This window comes from Eubalaena glacialis, chromosome 1 (genome assembly GCF_028564815.1).
Source record: "Eubalaena glacialis isolate mEubGla1 chromosome 1, mEubGla1.1.hap2.+ XY, whole genome shotgun sequence".
Lineage (NCBI taxonomy): Eukaryota > Metazoa > Chordata > Mammalia > Artiodactyla > Balaenidae > Eubalaena > Eubalaena glacialis.
This window is the reverse complement of record NC_083716.1, coordinates 116,093,679-116,115,369: the sequence shown is the minus strand read 5'-3', so window position 1 is coordinate 116,115,369 and position 21,691 is coordinate 116,093,679. Positions and strand designations below refer to the sequence as shown.

At 41.0% G+C, this 21,691-nt stretch overlaps 1 protein-coding gene across 1 annotated transcript in view; it reads left to right on the top strand.

Moving 5' to 3' along the window:
• The window catches only part of CNTNAP5 (contactin associated protein family member 5), an 877,159-nt gene that overhangs the window by 617,696 nt on the left and 237,772 nt on the right, over positions 1-21,691 (top strand). The window contains exon 13 of the mRNA XM_061199178.1: positions 16,096-16,296. Within this exon, the coding sequence (XP_061055161.1) occupies positions 16,096-16,296 (201 nt within the window). The remainder of the gene's footprint in view (positions 1-16,095; positions 16,297-21,691) is intronic.

Here is a 21,691-nt window from a genome sequence, read left to right as displayed (position 1 = left end):
GCAACCTTCTTCTATTTGAATCATTATGCATTGGTTGCCTGCTCTGGCCAGGCACTGACAAGGCACTGAGGCTATAGAAATGATTAAGATACGGTCCCCCAAGTCCACAGAATTTATCATCTCATGTCCTTGTGGTAAGAAAACACCCGGATCTTTCCCACTCTGATTCATAATTCACACAACAGCAAGAGTGATGCTTTAAAAACAGATCTGACCATGCCTCCTCATTCCCTTCCCCTTCTACCTGTGCAAACTCCAAGCTCCTTACTCATGGCTTACAATTTTTGAAGGACATGGTTGTATAATGTGTTCATATGCATTAATTAAAAGTCTTAGGACAATGTCTGGTACTTATTACATCCTCCAAATCATGATCGTTATTATCTATTATAATTATTTAGGGACCACAAACAAGGCCCCTGGTCTTTGTATTTCAGTCTCTCCCTCTGTACATGACGGGTGATGACAATAGCTTTTTATGATTGGTATCTAGTCAAGTTAAATGAGTTAACATTTAAACAGTGTTGGAGAGTGACTGACACAGAGCAGGTGGTGGAGAAAATATAGGTTTTTCTCCTTCTCTTCTTCCCCCTTCCCTTGGAAACATGTCGCTTCTCTGTGGGCAGCAGGTTCAGGTCGATCCGGACAGGAGACCACAGGCTGTGTCCCCGGTAGCCCAAGCATCGTTTCTCGGTTGAGACTCGCTCGTGGGTGACATATGCACGGTGGCTCGCTAGTAGTTGAACCAGTTGGAATAATCCTTGTGTTGTTGCTTTCTGTAAATCAAGTGTTTTCCAGAGGACTCTTTGGGGCTGAAGAATGGTCATTCACCAGCTTAGAAGAGGGAAGCTTTTTTTAAATGTCTGTCTCCCTGTTTAATACATCATGCTGTCAGCCAAGGCGTGGTGACCACATAGAGCTTCCAGAAGCCTGGTCTCTTAGGTGAAGCTGGGGAGTGGATCTGCTTGTGTGGAAGGCCCAAGCTTTAAAGGGGTCTCTCTGGATTGGCGGCAGACGGCATAATCTCCTGCTAAATTGGGCCATTAAAGAAAACTACTAAGTCATAAAGCTGTAGCATTACCCTGAAAGCAAAGCCCTGTCACCTTTGAATTGCCATGAGTTTTCACAGGCACTTAGAGAAATGCCTTTCACACCAGTTTAGCGCGGCCGGTTGGCTCCAACCACGGGGGGTAAGGACAGGGGTCTCAGCACAAGGGTGGGGAGAATGATTGCAACGTGATTTCCATTGACTTATTTGCTCATTCATAAATTCACCCCCCCTTTACTAACTTATTTCTTGAATTCCTTTATTAAACTCTCATTTATTTACTCATTCTTTAATTCTCTCATTTATTCATTTCCACAATGATTTGTTCGTGGGTTCAGTTACATTATTCATTCATTCATTCAGCCAGTCAGTTATTCAGCTGGCCATCCAGGATAAGCCATTCAAATAAATTTTTCAGCACTGATGGAGATAAGCCCTAAGGTTTCAGAATGGATGCTTGTCTTGTCCTCAAGGAGCTCACAGTTCAGAAAGGGAATCAGACTTTGTAAACAGATATTTTCCACCTGGTGTGGAAGATGGAATAGAAGCCAATAGATGGTGCAGAAAGAGTACAAAGGACACGGTGGTTAAATCAAGGGATACGAGGAGACTGGGGCCAGTGCTCAGAGAAGATGTGCTTGAAGAGATGCCCTCTGAGCTGAATCTTGTACTAGAAACAGCTAACATTTAATTGAGCATCTATTTGTTGGAGGTGCCATGCTAGGCATTTTAAATCCATGGGGTCATTCAGGTTTTCTAGCAATCATGTGAAGAAGGTACCATTATTTCCATTTTATAGGGAAGGGCACTGAAATCTTGAGAGGCTAAATAGCTTGTCCAAGTTCTTGCAAGGAGCGAATAGTGAAGCCAGAAGTTGGTTCTACATCTGTGATTCCCGTGCCTGGGTTCCTAGCCCAGGTGACACAGATGCTCTAAGGCAAAAAAAAAAAACAAAAGACCCATATGTCCACCCTTCCTCTGGCCTGTGCTGCCCCCATCCATCGGTCAGTGCCACAGTGGAAAGCTCTTCAAGGAAGTGACCCTGAAGGAAGGAGGTCTGTATCATACTTTCCTGGATCATCACTTTACTCATTTATCAATTGGGATAATCGTATCCACCTTTCATGATTCTCTGAGCATTCGATGAGAATTATATAAAACAAAAGTTCTTAAATTTTATTTCTCTGCAAAATGAACTGAGATGAATGTTTAAAATGCCTTTTCCGAGGCCTATTCCCAGCAATGTTTATTCAGTAGGTTTAGGACAGCGATCAAAAGTAACATTTTTAGCAAGCACCTGAAGATTCTGGACCTTGGGAAGTATCTATATAAGGTGATTAGCACAGTGTATAGCATTTAATGTCTCCTTCCGTATTCGTCTCCCCACTTCTAAGGTGGTGGGGGAGACTGGTCAGTGACTAAAAGAGCTGTTCTTCTTAAGACCTGAACACAAGGCTTATCGTGACCCTTTCTTGATGGACTTTTCACAGCACATTTTTATTGCAGATACCTGGCGAGCCCTTCCTCTTGGTGTGTGGGGATCAGGACACAGTCCAAACAACCAGTATATATTGAGGCTCCCCTGTGTTCTGTGCGGTATAAGCCACTATAAACCACCGACCCTTGTGCCCTAGGACCTCATACTTAACTTCCAGCTCTTCAAGCCCTTCCATCTAGGCCATCCTATTCCATATTTAATTCATCCAGTTATCCTGTAGATACTCAACAACCATGGGATCCTGGGCATGTTCACTTCTGTGAGGCTCAGTTTATTCATCTGCATAATGGGGACGATCAGTCACTCTTACCTCAGTGGGTTGATGTGCAGATTAAATAAAATTAAATGAGCAACACACCTCGTATGCTCAGTACAATATCTGGCGTTCTCTAAGAGCTCTGGAAATAGAAATCACGATCACCCAGCTCCATCATCATAGAAAGATCTAAATGCTGAAGAAATACAGAGGCAGGAGTGATCAAGTAAGGCTTTGCTGGAGACATAGGGCTTAGGTATGAAGTTGAAAGGTAGGTGTCCCAGGCTAGGCAGAGAAGAGAAAAGAGGAAAAATCAATCTTGATGAGCTCAGCGGTGGTATGGGTGTGGCGACGCAGTGAGCTTGTAACCAAGGGCTCTTTGCCTCGTTTGAGGGCTCCTGGCTCACCCGTGTGTTCTAATACAAGATTACCATTGGGCAAGCACTTTTCTTGATCAGGAGAATGAAATAACAAGTGGGAGTCAAATGTGTCTCCCAGAAAGCTCACTTGTTCTCGCTCACTTCTGCTCTGAGCCCAGGATTCCGGCGAGAGATGATGACTCAAAGTCAATCTAGACCTTCCAAAGAATTAAAAAAGCCCAAGATGTACTAGCAGCTTGTGATTCCACATTCTGTGAAGTAAGGGAAGCAGAGGGACCCTTTGTCTGGGAGTCTTTTTTTATAACTACTCATGGCAGGTGAACTCAGGTCTCAGGAGCGCCAATCAGCCTTTCCTGCTCCGGGCACAAGAGTTTGTTCTATTTGTATCTGCTTGTAAAGGGAAGCTGGTAAGAGACATTTGCTGGTTAGACTGTGGGGACGGTTCCACATGGCTTTTTCCATGCCACCTATGAGTACTCTGTCCAACTCTCATGCTTTTTATCCAGTTTTATTCTTCTGGAATGTCATTTCCTCACCTCCTTCTTTAGACCGAGCCCTCATTCTTTTCTCCTATGACTGTCCTTTGCCCATCACCATTCTCAAGGCTCCCCCTTGAATCCACATAATCAACAAACATCTATCCAATCCAGCATCGGTGGTAAGAGCTTGGGCTTGGTTTGCATCCTAGCGCTGACACTTCCTAGTTTTGTCAAGTTACATGATCTAGGGAGTTACTTGGGCTCCTTGCTCCTTAGCTTCCTCCTTTGTCATTAATAACAGAACCTGTGTATGAGGTTGTTGTGAGGTTTACTTGAGTTAATCGTTGTAAACCATACGAAAAAAATTCCTGGCATTATATACCCAATATGTGTTAGCCTTAATTATTTTCATCACTCTATTCCCAGAAACCTTGACACTGTTTTCTTGGTGTTTCTGGGGATACAGTGATGAAAATAATAACTAATAAATTTTAGGAATATATAACACCTGGTGCCTTGAAAGCACCCCTGCAAATTAATTCAACAGCAATAACCGATACTTACATTTGAATATAGATGGGCTACCATGGTGTGAATGGTTGAATTTGATAATAGCTTTTGCTTTTGGATAATTATTTGGTCCATTGGTCCTTAGCTCTGTGTGTGTGTGTGTGTGTGTGTTTATAAGGGCACATGCACACGAGTTTGCCGGGGCAGAGTATGATAGTTTTGAGCCTTTTCTACATGTGAAGCCCTGTGTCAAGCACTATCTTATTTCCCCAAAGATTTTATTCTGAAAAATCCAAACCTACAGAAAAGTTGAAAGAATAGTAAAATGAGCATCCATAGGCTTTTCACCTAAACTCTCTAAATATTAAAATTTTGCCCCATTTGCACACATTTGTGCTACTCTCATCCGCCCCCCTCCTGTCCTTCCTTCATCCTCATATAAAATGTTTTTTTTTCTTTTTCTGAACTATTTGAAAGCAAGTTGTGGACATAGTGATAATTTAAGCGTGAAGACTTCACTTGCATCTCCCGACAATAGACACTATGCTATATAAGCACAAAAATAAAACCATAAGAAGAAAATAAACATCGCTTCAATGAATGTTATCTGGTATATAATCCATCTTGTCCCTACACTGTCTTGTATAGCAGTGTCTGTTTTTCTGTTTTTATTTGGATCTCAGAAAGCCTCATGGGGGGTGTCTCCCATCAGAAGGCACATGATGTCAGTTTGTGCCATGACTGGGTTGCTCTGCTCCATCATTTGACTAAAGCAGCTCCACCAGATCTCTGCATTGTGAAGGTGATTTACAATCAGTTATCTGTGGAGTTCTATGCAGACATTATGTGAGTATCCTGGTCTCCATCATTTCCTCCCCATGTGTTAATGATCCTGACCTGTGTAAGTCATGACACTAGAGTTTGTAAAATGTCTTTTTTCTAATTGTATTATTCCTTCTGCATTTATAGCTGTTTTTGTCTACAGAGCTTTTGATTTCTCACCTTGCCTTCATTTACCCTTGTATCTGTAGAGGCTCATAAATTATTTCACTTTAAAACATTGTTACTATTACATTATATTTATTAGATGTTCAAATTGTCCCCAAATTAGCTAGTAATGGTCCCTTTAATTCTGTTCCTGTGTCTTTCTTGCATGACCCCATTAATCTTGGAGCACTTCCATGCTTTCTAGCACAAGATGCTCCAGGACGTTACCTTGAACTTTCCCTGCCTAGACCCAGATTCAGCTATTTTCCCAAAGAAGCCTAGTTCCTTTTTGTAGCAAATGGTATTTGAAAGTTAAGATCTAGGTGTTAGGTTTGTTTATTGCTTCTCAGCCTTTTCTGTGGACAGAGCTAGAAAATGTGTGTGTGTGTGTGTTTAAATTATGAGTTGATACATTTATCTTTAATGCAAATCCAGCACCATTAGATCTTTTCTCATCATTCTATCTTCCATATATATTTCTCTTCTCTCACACTGAGAAATTATCCCAGCATCCATATATTTTCTAATTTATTCTATCCTGTAATATACACCAATAGTTTCAGAATCACATCAGCAATAGCACTACTATTAACAGGTAAAGTTTAAGATTTACTTGAATTTTAAATTTTGTTCTTAGACTATATCCTCAGGATGTATAGCTAGACAGAATAGAGTATTAAAAAAGTTACTTGAATTATTTTTTTTCTCCCTTGTGGTTATTTAATCTATTTAATATATAGACAGGGTTTTTTGTATCTGTTTAATATTCAGTTTTAAGGTTTGCCTTTTTTCATCCTTTTGATTTAATTTTATGTTTTAAATATATAAAACATTTTAATGTTACAGAAGTCAAATATATTTACAATGGTTGACCAGGGATGTCTTGTTCTCACTCATATTGCCTTCACTCTGTTCTTACCCATCTCCTCTCGATAACCATTTAGTTTATCCTTCCTCTGTGTATCCCTTTTTCTCCTTTGTTCTTGCACAACATGTAGCATAGTCTTTTGCACCTTAATTCCTGGAAATCATTCCATCTATCCTGGAAATCATTCTAGATCGGTTTAGAGAAATCTTATGTGGTCTTTATTATGACTACATAGTATTTCACTGTGTCAGTTAACTATACTGTGTCCAATCAGACATCTATTGATAGATAATTTACCTTTTTTCCAAAATTCTGCTATTTGTAATAGATATTCTGGGCTGCACAGCAGAATTTCAAGTATGCATTGAAACATCGTTTCCTATCATGTATCACTTTCCTGTTGATTTTAAGAGTTGTCACTGAAGCCAGTAAAAATCTTGGTAGTCTGTTGAAGGTTTAGTTCAGTGGTAAGTGAATACCTACTGTGGGCCAGGTGCTAGGCATACAAAGACTTAATGAGACATTCTCTTCCCTTGTATAGCTTACAGTTTAGCAGGGGGTCTGAGTAAACAAGTTGGAGTAATAGCGCTTGAGTGAGCCAAACACAGGATGCTGGTGGAGTTAGAAAAGGCTTCCCACTGGAGATGATGCTGGCACTCTGACAATAACATTGATAGTGTGATGAAGTCCAGAGCAGGGACATCAGCTGAAAGAAAGATAAATAATTCCATGTTCCTCTTTGAGCTTTCTTTTTGTCAGTCACCTCCAGAACCAGAATCTAAGATCCATGGAAGCAGAGTAAGTAGACTCTTCCATTTCAGAAGGCTTGTCTTCTTTTGTGACCTGGTGAGAGGTGCCATAAGTGCTGGGTGACCCTTCTTAGGACCAAGGCAAGCACTTTGCAGTCAGCTCACTACTCTATGAGTTCCATCTTGGCTACCTTAGCTCTTACTAAAGGAAGGATGGGGACTACTATTTACTGTGTACTTGTGGTCCAGGTACTGGGTTATATATATTGTCTTAGAGTCAATCTCATCTAATCCTCATGAGAAAGTGTGAGGTAGAGATTATTTCTCATTTGCATTTTGAGAAAACAGAGGTTCAGAGAGGTTGGAGAGAATTCCAGCATCACTCTGCTAGTAACTGACAGATGGAGGGATTGAATTCAGGTCTGTGTCAGTGCCCAGAGTTTTCCTCAGAATGCACCAACACAGTGCCTGCCACGAAGATGCTCCTAAAAGCCTCTAAAGATGTCTCATAGCAACAAAAGCCCCTCCCTCTTCCCATCAGGTGACTTGGATGTGCAGCCCCCTTCTCCCCACCCCCCTTCCCCTGCCTGGGAGGCGGGCACAGGCTCCCCTTGGCCACACATTTGCTGCTGCAAGCTTTCAGCTTCCGTGGAGCTTCTTTCCCAGAACCAGCTGTGAACACCTTACGCTCAAGGTCCGGGGTGGCATTCAGCCTGGTACCCCTCATCCCACCACCTACTCAGTCCCTAACATCGTGCTCTGCACGCACTAGACTTTCCGTTAAGTTTTCCTTGAATAAACCAGCGAATCAGAAACAAAGTACCATGCAATGCACATGAAATCTATTCAAGACCACACATCACCCCCCCAAGATCATAAAACAGATTTCCCAGGTCTCTTTGATCATGCCACTAATTGTAAAGCAAGGGAAAAGAAAAATAACCCCCCCAAAAGATACATGAAAAGTAAAGGCTCGAGCGAAGTAGTAGAATAAATCACGGCCAAGTACGTTGTCTGGAAGTCGTCAGGTGTGCGGTCCAGGCGGGCGGGTGGAGGAGCGGCAGGGGCTGTGAAAGGGGCTCCCCGCACCCCCGTAGCCCTCCGCCGCCCCGGGGGCTGCGGTTCCTGCTTCCAGCTAACGCAACGCGCACGGTGGCCCTACCAGGAGTCTTAAACCGGTAATGCTACCTCCCCCGAACAGCCGCAGAAGCCCAGACACTAAAAGCAGCCGCGTCTGCAAGTGGTTTTAGCAGGCAAGGAGGATGCTCGCCTAGGCAGCTGGGCTGATCCACAAGGGAGGGGAAACAGCTCCTGCGGGAATTCTGCAGGCTTTTAAAGAAGTTGAAAACTGTTTTCCACCTCTTGTCTCCTTTCCCTTTAAAGGTTGGGGAGAAGGTGGCACGGATCCCCTCAGCAGAGGTTCCCGGAACTGTTTCCCGCAATGAAGTGATGCGTCCGCTCCTGCCGAATCACTTCCTCAAAAGGGCTTGTGCCAGTTCAACTCTTGACTTCTAGTTGGGTACCCTGAGCCGGCCTCTGAGCTCAGCTCAGCGCTGTGTGTTTGATTAAGCGCTCACAGCATCACTGCTCAGTGGAGTATCTCCAGTTTGCAGAAGCGGAGACCGAGGCTGGGGGAGGTTCCCTGTCTCCGCTGGGGTCAGGAATGTGGTCAGTGGCAGAGCTGGCAGCCAGATCCGTTGATCCCAAAGCCCTTGCTTCCCTCCATCGCATCTGCCTCTACTGGCTATAGAAGCCCTTTCTAAGCCAATACTTACTCAGCGGCCATGGCCGAAGATTTAAATGGGGAAATGAGGGACAAACATATGAAAAGTTAAATAACTCTCAATGCAAAACGACAAAAGATGGCATGGATGGTAAATGAGTGGTAGAGACAGTGCTTTGAGGGTTATTTAAGCTGTCTTTACCCTTGGCATAGAAAATTCACTTTGTCAACATAGATAACTGTACAAGAAGTGACCCCAGGGACCTTTCCGTAGACTTGCTTTATTACAATAGGAGTGTAAGTGAATTGGCACACGTTTCAAAGGACTGTAGGCAACTCCCCGCAGTGATTTAAGTTCAATTAAACTGGGTACTGACAATCTGTAGACTTCCCTTCCTTCCAAGCATTGTGAGAGAAAAATTGAAGGTTTTTTTTCTGCCTCTGCAAAGTGACAGATATGTGTATAGAATCAGGTTTTATTAATCAGAGTTATCTCTTGTCTCTCTCTCTCTCTCTTTTTTCCACTCTCCTCCTGTTTGTTCTTTCTTCTGAGTGGTGATCTCCATGGCAACAGATGGAACAGCTTATAGCATCTGTAATGACTATTATTAATAATAATAATGATCATCACAATGATAATACCGATCAGATAGAACGAGAGCCAAAATAAGAGAGTTAAATGGTGTCTCTATATGTAAACAATTTACAGTTTCTGAAATGAGAGCGAGAGGGACCAGGCGGATCACTTAGGGCTCCAGGACGAAGGTTCCTAGAGGGCTTTCCTGGGGTGACAACCGGGAAAGATTTCACAGCAGAGATAAGGAAATAGAATATTCCGGAATATCCTGCCATTACTACTCTGCTGACTCTTTGTGAAACCTCTTTTGCTTTTCTCTTGATGATGTTGTTGACTGCGTGTATTTTTTTTTAAAGGAATTCCTTTATTTTTATTATTTATTTATTTATTTTTGGCTGCGTTGGGTCTTCGTTTCTGTGCGAGGGCTTTCTCTAGTTGCGGCGAGCGGGGGCCACTCTTAATCGCGGTGCGCGGGCCTCTCACTATCGCGGCCTCTCTTGTTGCGGAGCACAGGCTCCAGACGCGCAGGCTCAGTAGTTGTGGCTCACGGGCCTAGTTGCTCCGCGGCATGTGGGATCTTCCCAGACCAGGGCTCGAACGCGTGTCCCCTGCATTGGCAGGCAGATTCTCAACCACTGCACCACCAGGGAAGCCCGACTGCGTGTATTTTGATCATATCACTTGAAAGTTCTTTTACATGTGAACCCTTACATCATGCGTGCTGGTGATTAGCCTCCTCTTGATGAAGATCTCCTGAAGTCTTACACGGTGCTCAATGCTAGTCGAGGTGCTGATGGTCTAAGGATGAAAGACCTCTGTTGACCTGTCCATTCTCAAGGAAAACAGTGTGTAGTCTATCGCCAGCCCCAACCCTGCCACCAGCAGAACTCTGGGCATCCCCACTTACTTGTAATCTCAAGAGTACTTACAACAGCGTGAGACATCTGCCATTTTCATGCATACCACGTTTTCCGCCAAATGATGGTAAACTTTTGAAGAAGTTAGGCAGTGCACTGTGCTCCTGTGTATGTACCCTGGGGGCTAGCACACAGTGTACATAGAATGAGTGATACAGTTCACATCCTGGGAGATCTCAGCTTTGTAAGGAGATAAACTTGAAAGCTAAATTCACAAAGCAACACGGGAAATGCTTTACTAGTCTTCATACAACCCATTGTCATATCTTTGAAATGAAGCCTTGGACCTTTATAACACATGCTATTTGATGGCCTATGGCCTGTAACTCCTTTATGCTTAAAGGTGGCATGATAGCTTGTATGGATTTGGGTTATGGCGTCATTTACACTCAGGCAAGTGCATTGGGCTGAATGCTGCTTTTAAAAAGCAAATATTTTATTTTTATTTTTTAATGAGATATAATTGGCATACAACTTTGTGTAAGTTTAAGATGTACAATGTGTTGATTTGACACATTTATATATTGCAATATGATTATCATGGTAGCATTAGCTAACACCTCTATTATGTCACGTAATTATCTTTTATTCTTTCTGGTGGGAACGATTAAGATCTAGCCTCTTAGCAACTTTGAAGTTTATAATACAGTACTGTTGACTATAATCATCATGCTGTGCATTCAATATCTAGAACTTATTTATCTGCTAATCACAAGTTTGTACCCTTAATTAACATCTCTCCATTTTTCCAAAGCTATAGTAAGTAAAACAGTATGGTATTGGCACAAAAATAGCCACATATACTAGTAGAACAGAACAGAGAGCCCAGAAATAAACCCTCATATAAACGATCAATTGATATTTTACAAGGGAGCCAAATATACTCAATGGGTAAAGGACAATCTCTTCAATAAATGGTGTTGGGAAAATGGACAAGCCCATGCAGAAAAATGAAATTGGACCCCTATCTTATACCACTCAAAAATTAACTTGAAAAGGATTAAAGGCTTCAACAGAAGACCTAATAGCATAAAAACCTAGAAGAAAACATAAGGAAGAAATCCCTTTGACACTGGTCTTGGCAATGATTTTTTGACTCTGACAGCAAAAGCACAAGCAACAAAAGAAAAAAATCAGCAAGTGAGACTACATCAGACTAAAAAGCTTCTGCACAGGAAAAGAAATAGTCAACAAAATTAAAAAGCAATCTAAGGAATGAGAGAAACTATTTGCAAACCATCTATTTGATTAAAAAAAACAAATATTTTAAATACATAGTAACTAATTTTAGAATAACTAAGATCCTTAGTGAATTGAATAGGTTTCTGCCAGTTCAAAAACTTCAAATGCAGTCCTCTCTTAAGCAGAGAATTTGTCTTGGGTAACTCAGTACATGTATTCCTTTAAGCAAGTTAGAAAGATGGGGCTCTGTTTTTCATCATGGGACTGAATACAGTAGAAGAAATAATAGAAAATGAACTGGGTAGCAAACCGTGGTATCAAGGGCGATGATTTTCTAGGTTTCTGGGTCTATGAGGACTAAACGACAAATTCTGTTTTAGACATCTGCGGAAATGCAAGGGATGAAAATAAATATAGAGACACATGAGTCTATTTCAGAGTGAAAAGATAATTGGACAAGATGATAATCATTTATTATATACAGCAGCGGCTATATTATAAGAAACTGCAGTCCAGACCTCTAGCTAACCTCATTTGCCAGATAAGTTTCCCACCCCCAACCCTCTAAGGAATGAAGTCCCCGTCCTCATTTTAACGTCATCGAAAAGTTTGAACATAAAGATTCTTTACTCTTTTGCATGCCAGGCAACCAGTTATGTGTCCATGTAAAGCAAGATACCGAATCAGTATAATATCATCATGGATGGAAAGATTAATATAAATATCCCATTTACCAATGAGGAAACTTCAGAGATGTATATAACTTGCCCAAAGTCTTACTGCTGGAGCAGAACATAGATGCCCATCATATGGGCTAGTTTCTAAAGCCAGAAGTCTCACGGTACCTTGAGCCCTAGGTGCATCTCTAGAGACTAGAACTTAGGGTGGATGTCCTGTGGTGGAGGGCCGGTACTGGAGGCAGGTCAGCCAAGGGGGGTGTATGGAGCCTGGAGGACTTTATGATGCTCTGCCAATCATAGCATTTAGACGATTTACTCCGCAGTCTCTGCATGAAACTGGACCGACTTGAGTTACAGGGAAACCTCTGCTTGTTTCCTTGTGTGGGACTCCAAGTTCACAGAACTGCCAGAGGGAAGCATTTCCTGTTCTGGGTCTTTTGAATGTGTTTTCCCCATGGGTCTGCAGAGAGAAGGCCAGGCTCAGAGTGTCTCCCGTTTGCCCCCTTTAGGTGTTTGTGGGTCTTACTCTCTGGTCAGGGGAAGAACCGTGTTAATACAAGCTACCATGAGAACTCCAAGAGACAAGTCAAGGCTTCTTCTTTTTGATGCTGTTGTTAATATCAGCATCTGATATCTGTGAGCTCCTTGAGTTGGAGATGTTATATACCTTTATCTAAGAGGTACACACAGATTTCTGTTGAATGTCTAGTTATTTAGTTAATAAGGGAGCTTCTCACACTAATCCCCTCACTTAAATCTTTACAACCACCCTCTACAGTTGGCATCATTGCTGTTTTTTTTAAGTATTACTGATGAGGAAATTGAACTTTAGAGAAGTAATCATTTGACCAAGGATCCTTAATGAGGAAGTATAGAGCTGGCACACAAATCCAGATCTTCTGGCTCCAGAACCCATGCTGTGTCCACTAATCTCCACTGTGCACTGATCAAATTTACCATCTTGAACATTTAGCTCATGGGTCCAATTTTATTTAAAGTATATATAGGTCCATGAATGGATCTCCCTCCATCCACCTAAAAGACTATTCAAAACGAATCTTACTTGTTTGAAAATCCTTCACCTAGACCTTCCCTAGCTAAGACCACCTCACCTGTCCCCATCCAATTCCAAGCATCAGGAACATCAGCCATCAAAGCTGCCTCTCCTGAGTGGCACTGACCCCTGGCCTTTCATGTTTTGTCAGGGTTCAGGGCTTAATCTGCACTGCCACCCAGGAAGTGGGGGAAAAAATAGAAAGTGAGAAAAAATAATATGCAGTTGTCTCCTTGTTTTTAGCCTTTATGTTGCTCTCTCCCAGGAGAAAAATAATGAGAGGACAAAGGGCATCTTTGAAATGAAAGCCAGCTAACGGACCCTAGGTTTCGAGTAATCGTCTCTCTTCCTGTCGCTCAGACTGTGCTTGTGATGTCTGTTAAGTGAACTGTGGGGACCCTTTGGAGATCTTAGTAGTTCCTTTGTCTCTTCTGTATATTGCATGTATCAAAAAGGACCAAGAGTTGAACTATTAAAACCAGTTCACTCTCAGGGCCAGAAGGTGGGTTTCGCAATATTTGTGGCTTTAAGATAAAAGACTGTCTCTCTGACATGGCTTCCTTTTCCATCTTGCCAAAGATAGAATATGGTTTTGGAAAAATGAGCTAATGAGTGAACAAATAAGAAAATTGATAATAAATGTGTGAACAATGGATGTATATATAGATATGAAAAATCAGTGTACCTTTGGAAGGAAATTCACATTTATATGATTTAATGATGCTATGTGGACCACTTTTGGAATCAGAAAGATTGGACACATTGAGACTGGGGACAAGTTTACTTTCTCTCCCCTTCTTACATTTATATCTATATTTATATCTAGTATCCATATTTATACTGTTATCTACTGTGATTATTATCAGTGCTGGAGACGATGTACATAAAATGTCCTAGTATGGAACAGTAGTATACCATCTATTATTAGAGGTTAGATTTCCATTTCTTCTGAGCACCATGGACATTTCAAAATCAGTTTTTATTTCTCCCTCTACAGTATTGCATTATTGAGCAATTACTTTCTTTGGTTATTTTATTGACATTTGTCTATATTGGCACCAATATTTTTGGAGTTTCCAGTTAATTATTTATGTAGCATTATTATTTTTACCAATATGAATCATGTTTTATTTTTGCTTTCAAAATCAAAATCCAAAACCTTCATTCTGATTTTTTTATAGACTTTATGGAAACTGTCATTTTGTCTCGATTAAACATTGGAGACATATGGGTTATCAGGGGGCTGGTTTTAGGAAACAGTGTCAAGATGAATCAGAATGTTTGCGCAGAGTTCAATTTTATGCTGCAAGAAACATGTCCATTTTTAGGAATTGGGAAAATTCTTTAGAGAGAGTTGAGAGCAAACTTTCTCTTCCTCCTCTTTCTAACATATTAAAAGTGAAGTACAGGGCAATGAAGTTATTTATCCCAAGTCATATACAGAGTTAGGGTAGAGAACGTATTAATACTGGGGATCCTGGTTGCCAGTTTTTTCTGCTTCTTCTTCTCCTTCTCCTTCTCCTTCTTCTCCTTCTTCTGTTTCATCTTCTTTTTTTCATGGCCAGCAGCCACGATCCTGCTTCTAAGTAGTACTAGTTAGAAATAGTGGTTACCGGCAGTATATGTGCTCACCATTCTTGTCTAACAGATATGCCTTGGGTCCTTCCCCTACTTCCTAGACCTTGGTTTCCTCATTTGTGAAACTAAATGGGTGAGAGAGGAAGGAAACCATGTGACTTCTGGGCAAGGTTCTTTTTCAGCTCTGAGCATCTATGAAGAGTGATGACGTTATTATGTGGGCAAGATTCTCCGATGACAAAAGCTTCTCAAGTCTTCCTATTTCCTCTTTCTCTTTATCTGTAAGCATGTTCAGAATTCAATTCTATGTCCAATTGCCGTAAATGTTTCGGTCTATTATTCCAGAATGTCTGATCATGCCTTGTGACTTCTTTTTTTTAAACTGATGATTAAACTGAGCCCCAGAAAAGTGAAGTGACTTGTCCAAGCTTGTTGTTAGTAGAATAGGTTTCAAGTCAGATCTCTCAGGCTCTAAAACTAAAATTCATCTCCTTTCTTCGCCTTCCATTCTTACCTATAATAGGTAAAATATGTTCTCCATCCCTGACCCACAGGGCCTCATCTCTGCATGTTGTTTTAATGTAAACCTCTTAAAATATTTTTGGCAAGTAGAAGTAGCATGGCGAATAAATATTAACGAACTGCAGTTAAGTGCCTTGCATGTTCAGTGTCTATTACACAATCTCATCCTTGTTATGATGTATATTTCACAGATACTTTCTGTGTATAGGTCTTATTTTCAATGTGGTACTTATGGTTCTCTGAGACAATGATCTATGCTAGTGTTTCTTTTGTGAGGAAGTGTGTGTGTCAATATCTGGAAGTAGGGGCTTTGGAGTCAGACATCCTGGGTTCCAATTCTTGCTTAGACATTAACGATGTACTCTTAGGAAAACTGCTTAATTTTCCTTATTCACTTTTCCCTCAGTTTTGATGTGGCAGGATCGACTCCCTTCTGATTTAGACAATGTCAATTTTATTTTATTTCTTTATGTATTTAATATTTTGAACATTTAACATTTAATTTTTGTTCATTTAATTACCAACATTTTGTGCATTCGACAGCTTGTCAATGATCTATGTTTTTGTGTGTATGTGATCGCCAGGATAATTATCTTCAAGGATATTTAGTTATATTCTACTTCTGGTCACAAAGTATCTAATTTCTCAACTTCTAAGTTCTTCCCCATCCAAATTGTCCTTTCCCACTACAGAAGAATTCATTTCCTTTTATTCTTGTTCTACCTGTTATCTACCTATTTGTGTTTCTTTCTGTTCTTGTTCCGTGGCTTTGCATAGATCATGTCCATTTAAAATGAGATAATGGACATTAAATGCTTAGCATGGAGACTGTGGAGGAAAGGCTTCACAAATTTAGCTCTTAAGATAATTAACCCTCACACTAACTCTGGGTAGAACCCTGGGAGAAACAAAAATTCTCTGGCCAACTTCTTTGCATGAGTAGAGTGCTTGAGTGGCCATTCATTGATGCACATCCAGCCACCATCCATCACACTGCAAGCATGATTGTCTTTTGATTTTTCCAGCTTTTTGGAGGTCTATAAGCATGATCCTCTTTTGACCTTCCTCGGTTGTGTTTCCTGGGCAGAGGACAAGATCTGGACATTGGTACAGCATAACAACACAGAGCTGACCCATGTGCGAGGGGCCAACGCTGAGAAGCCCTACTCCATGACCTTGGACTACGGAGGCAGCCTGGAGCAGCTGGAGGCCGTGATCGACGGCTCGGAGCACTGTGAACAGGAGGTGTCCTACCACTGCAAGAGGTCCCGCCTGCTCAACACGCCAGGTAGGAACCACCCCTGCCCAGGCCCCTTTGCGAAGGCCATGCAGGGCGACCGCAGTGTGGCAGATGGGCCCTGAAACCCTGGAACACGTAGGAGAGGGGGGTTTGCCCAAAAGGGGGCTGCAGCTACAATGGTTCCCTATGCAATGAGAGAAACGCCCCCAGGAGAGACTCCTGATGGACTATTCCTTGCTCTGATACCCAGGGTGTGACCTCGAGGGCATTCTGTAGCCTCTCAAGATTTTCTCCTCATCTTCAAAAAAGGGGCAGTGACAACACCCATCTTGCAGTCGTGGTGAGAATGGAAAGTTTCTTGAGATCAGTGGCACTCGAAGAGAGCATTTGAGTTAGACGTGGGAAGTGTGAAAGCGGAAATGGTATTTCTGGCAGATGAGAAAGCACCAAAGATCTCAGCACATTGTCCAAAGAGCAATGAGTTACGTCTGGGGCAAAGGAAACATAACGGAGCAGTATTAGGCAAGGAGGTCAACAGGGAAAGCGGCCACGTCCCGTGTGTTTGCATTACTCACATTACCTGAAAAGTACAGGCCTTAATGGAAATGACTCTTCTTCTAAAATAAAGTTTACTTTTAGGAAAAATTATATTAACTGTATTTATATATATTTTTGTTCTCTTACGGTTAGTTTTTAGCGTGAATGGCTGATAAAGGGTTGCAAAAAAACCTTGTAGGATTGCTTACCAAAACCCAAAAGGGTTTGCACAATGTCAGGAGGGCTTTGTCAAAGTTGATGCATGCCCTGGGAGTCAGTCATTTTTGTGCATATCAGTTCATCGTTCATGGCAGGAAAAAGGGGAAAAAAAAATGGCTGAGTACCACAAGGATGTGGAATATCCAAGAAAGGGTGTCAGAATCTTTAGCCTCAAGGAACTTATGATCCTTGAAAGTGAGGAATTTTGAAAGGATTGAGGAAATTAGACAATGAAATGTCAAACAAGCAGAAGTGCTAGAAACCTAACTAAATACAACCCACCCACTGCCTCACTGATCTAGAATCTTCAGGGAAGAATTGTCCCACATAAGTGAATTTTCCAGATAACTGTCACTTACCCCTTTAAGCACCCAAAATGTTTTTAAAGAATTTTAAACTATTTGAAATGAAAATCTTTCTCAAATGGATCACATGCTTCCTTGCCTTCTTAAACAGAGAATTCTGAACATGAAATGTAACCTTTTCTTGATGACTCAGGATCATCATTGTGAACATCAGCTACTGTACTCTCCCTGGACTCAGGAGTGCTCGCAGGGCTGATTCAGAGGCCCTGCTTGGGGTCCCTTTTACCAGTATCCTCAGCGAGTCAGTGTTTGTGTGTGTTCAGATCTCCCTCTCTCCTGGCTGTCAAGCCTGCATGTGTGACTCAGCACTCTTTGCAGAGAGTCTGTGTCCGCAAAACCATCCTAACCTCTTCTTATTGTGTTGCTTCTAGTTTCCTAACGATCGGTTTGGTGGAACTTTGGGAAAAATAAGATTATGTTCATTCTGACCATGGGATTTCCTTTAGTATATACCTCCTGTGATATCAGTTTGGCTTTACTGTTGCCTTTGTATGTTTTTTTTTTTTTTTAATCTTGATTGGAGTAGAATTGCTTTACAGTGTTGTGTTAGTTTCTGCTGTATAACAAAGTGAATCAGCTATATGTATACATAGATCCCCATATCCCCTCCCTCTTGCATCTCCCTCCCACCCTCCCTATCCCACCCCTGTAGGTCATCACAAAGCACCGAGCTGATCTCCCTGTGCGAGGCAGCTGCTTCCCACTAGCTATCTATTTTACATTTGGTAGTGTATATATGGCCATGCCACTCTCTCACTTCGTCCCAGCTTACCCTTCCTCCTCCCCGTGTCCTCAAGTCCATTCTCTACATCTGCATCTTTATTCCTGTCCTGCCCCTAGGTTCATTAGAACCTTTTTTTTTTTTTTTTTTAGATTCCATATATATGTGTTAGCATATGGTATTTCTTTTTCTCTTTCTGACTTACTTCACTCTGTATGACAGACTCTAGGTCCATCCACCTCACTACAAATAACTCAATTTCATTTCTTTTTATGGCTGAGTAATATTCCATTGTATATATGTGCCACATCTTCTTTATCCATTCATCTGTCGATGGACACTTAGGTTGCTTCCATGTCCTGGCTATTGTAAATAGTGCTGCAATGAACATTGTGGTAGATGACTCTTTTTGAATTATGGTTTTCTCAGGGTATATGCCCAGTAGTGGGATTGCTGGGTCATATGGTAGTTCTATTTTTAGTTTTTTTAAGGAACCTCCATACTGTTCTCCATAGTGGCTGTATCAGTTCTTAGCAAAGCACAGCCTTCTGAGACTGCACCAGGAAGAAATAGAAAATATAAACAGACCAATCACAAGCACTGAAATTGAAACTCTGATTAAAAATCTTCCAACAAACAAAAGCCCAGGACCAGTTGGCTTCACAGGTGAATTCTATCAAACATTTAGAGAAGAGCTAACACCTATCCTTTTCAAACTCTTCCAAAATATAGCAGAGGGAGGAACACTCCCAAACTCATTCTACGAGGCCACCATCACCCTGGTACCAAAACCAGACAAAGATGTCACAAAAAAAGAAAACTACAGGCCAATATCACTGATGAACATAGATGCAAAAATCCTCAACAAAATACTAGCAAACAGAATCCAACAGCACATTAAAAGGATCATACACCATGGTCAAGTGGGGTTTATCTCAGGAATGCAAGGATTCTTCAGTATACACAAATCAATCAATGTAATACACCATATTAACAAATTGAAGGAGAAAAACTATATGATAATCTCAATAGATGCAGAAAAAGCTTTTGACAAAATTCAACACCCATTTATGATAAAAAACTCTCCAGAAAGTAGGCATAGAGAGAACCTACCTCAACATAATAAAGGCCATATATGACAAACCCACAGCCAACATCATTCTCAGTGGTGAAAAAATGAAACCATTTCCACTAAGATGAGGAACAAAACAAGGTTGTCCATTGTCCCCACTATTGTTCTTTTTTTTTTAATTGAAATATAGTTGATGTACAATGTTATATTAGTTTCAGGTGTACAGCAAAGTGATTCAGATATTCATACATATATATACACATATATATATATTTTATATATATATATTCTTTTTCATATTCTTTTCCCTTATAGGTTATTACAAAATATTGAGTATAGTTTCCTATGCTATACTATACATAGCTATATAGGACCTATATTTTGAATACTATAGGTCCTTGTTGGTTATCTATTTTATATATAGAAGTGTGTATCTGTTAATCCCAAACTCCTAATTTAACCTCCACTTCCCCTTTGGTAACCATAAGTTTGCTTTCTGTCTGGGAGTCTGTTTCTGTTTTATAAATAAGTTCATTTGTATCATTTTTTTAGATTCCACATATAAGTGATATCATTTGATATTTGTCGTTCTGTGTCTGACTTACTTCACTTAGTATGATCATCTCTATGTCCATCCATGTTGCTGCAAGTGACATTATTTCATCCTTTTTTATGGCTGAGTAGTATTCCATTGTACATATATACCACATCTTCTTTACCCATTCATCAGTCGATGGACACTTAGGTTGTTTCCATATCTTAGCTATTGTGAATAGTACATGCTGTTTTTCTAACTCAGCTGTCATAAATTCCCTGAGCACATTTGGGTGGGAGGGCATGACCTAATCACCTTCCAAAGTCCCCACCTCTTGATACCATCACACTGGGGGTTAGAATTTCAACATATGAATTTTTGAGGGACAAACATTCTGTCCATAACAGGCACACACTTGCAGGGATGCTTTCCTCATTTCCCTAATTATTAAGGCAATCCCGTCCCCCTGGGGAAGGCTAGAGAGAGAAAAGGAGAGGCTAGAGACCATCTTCTCCTTTCCTGCCTGCTCTCTGGAAGAGTTGGGTAAGGGTCTCCCTTACCTGCTGAAGCCAGGGCCCCTCTGTGAAACTGTTTTACTAACTGTATTTGTCACACACACAGTATACAAATATCTTTCCACATCAGTAAATATGACTTTATACAATAATGTTTTTTAAGAACAGAGTCTTCCATTACATGGATGTACCAAATGGATACACAAAACTAAGAAATCTACTTTGGACATTTAGATTGTACCCATTTTCTCACTATTACACATGATGCAAGAACATTTTTGCACATAGATCTTTATGTAAAAAACCGGTTATATCCTTAGGATAAATTCCTTGGGGTGCCATTACCAGGGCAAAGCGTGTGCATAGTTTTAAGACTTTTGCCATATTGACATCTGCAATGTATCAAGGTTATACCAATTATTACTCTAAACATCACTGTGGGATTTGAGTGCCCATCTCCCGGCAATAGGTATTATCACCTTATTTCAACTTTGACAATCTGATAAATGCAGAGGATTAAAGACAATTATAAATATTATTTTATTAATTAAAATATCCCATAGCTTATTGGAAACTACTGGTAGCCAGGATTAGTAGAAGCAATAAAATATTACAAATTGTGGCTACCTTCGACTCAAACCAATAAGAGGAGAATGTGAAGGATGCCTTCTTGCTCTAGGTTCTCCCCCGTACCATACACAATAGATAATAAAGGGAGAAAATAAAAGAAGGCAAAATGAAAGCAATATAAATAACTGTTCAAATGGCCGCCAATGACTAAGCATTTCTAGTGTTTGAGGGTGTCTGTGGGGAGCTGTATAAGCATGATCTCTAATCCAGACAGCAGTTCTGCATAGTAAGGGTTGTTATCCCATCTGGCATTTCAGGAAACAGAACCTCAGAGAGGGTAAGATGCTTGATCAGTGCCACACGGCTGGGGAGGGGCAGACCTGGTTCTTATACCCAGCTCCGCCTGAGGTCAAAGCAAGGATAATAAGGACTTACTGTATAGCGCAGGGAACTCTACTCAATACTCTGGCCTCTATGGGGAAAGAATCTAAAAAAGAGGGGATATATGTATATGTATAACTGATTCATGTTGTTGCATACCCGAAACTAACACAACATTGTAAATCAATTATACTCCAATAAAAATTAAGGAAAAAAAAGCAAGGATATGATTTCCGATACATCATGCAAAACTCAAAAAACCAAAAGTTAAAAGGAAATGGGGTCATCAGGGAACACACCAGTTTGTATGATTTTCCTTGTTTTGTAAGAAAATGCAGATGGAGAGAGAGGCAAGCCACCAGAGAGAGCCACCTCTGCTAAGCTGTGTGATTGTCAGGGTGGCTTGAAGGGGACAATTCCTCGGCAGCCTCACAGGTTGGCAGTGTCCTCGCTCACACGCTGCAGCTTCTGTGGCCCACGTGGCCCTGTGGATCCCAGACAGCATCACCAAAGTCTCCTTCTGCCTCC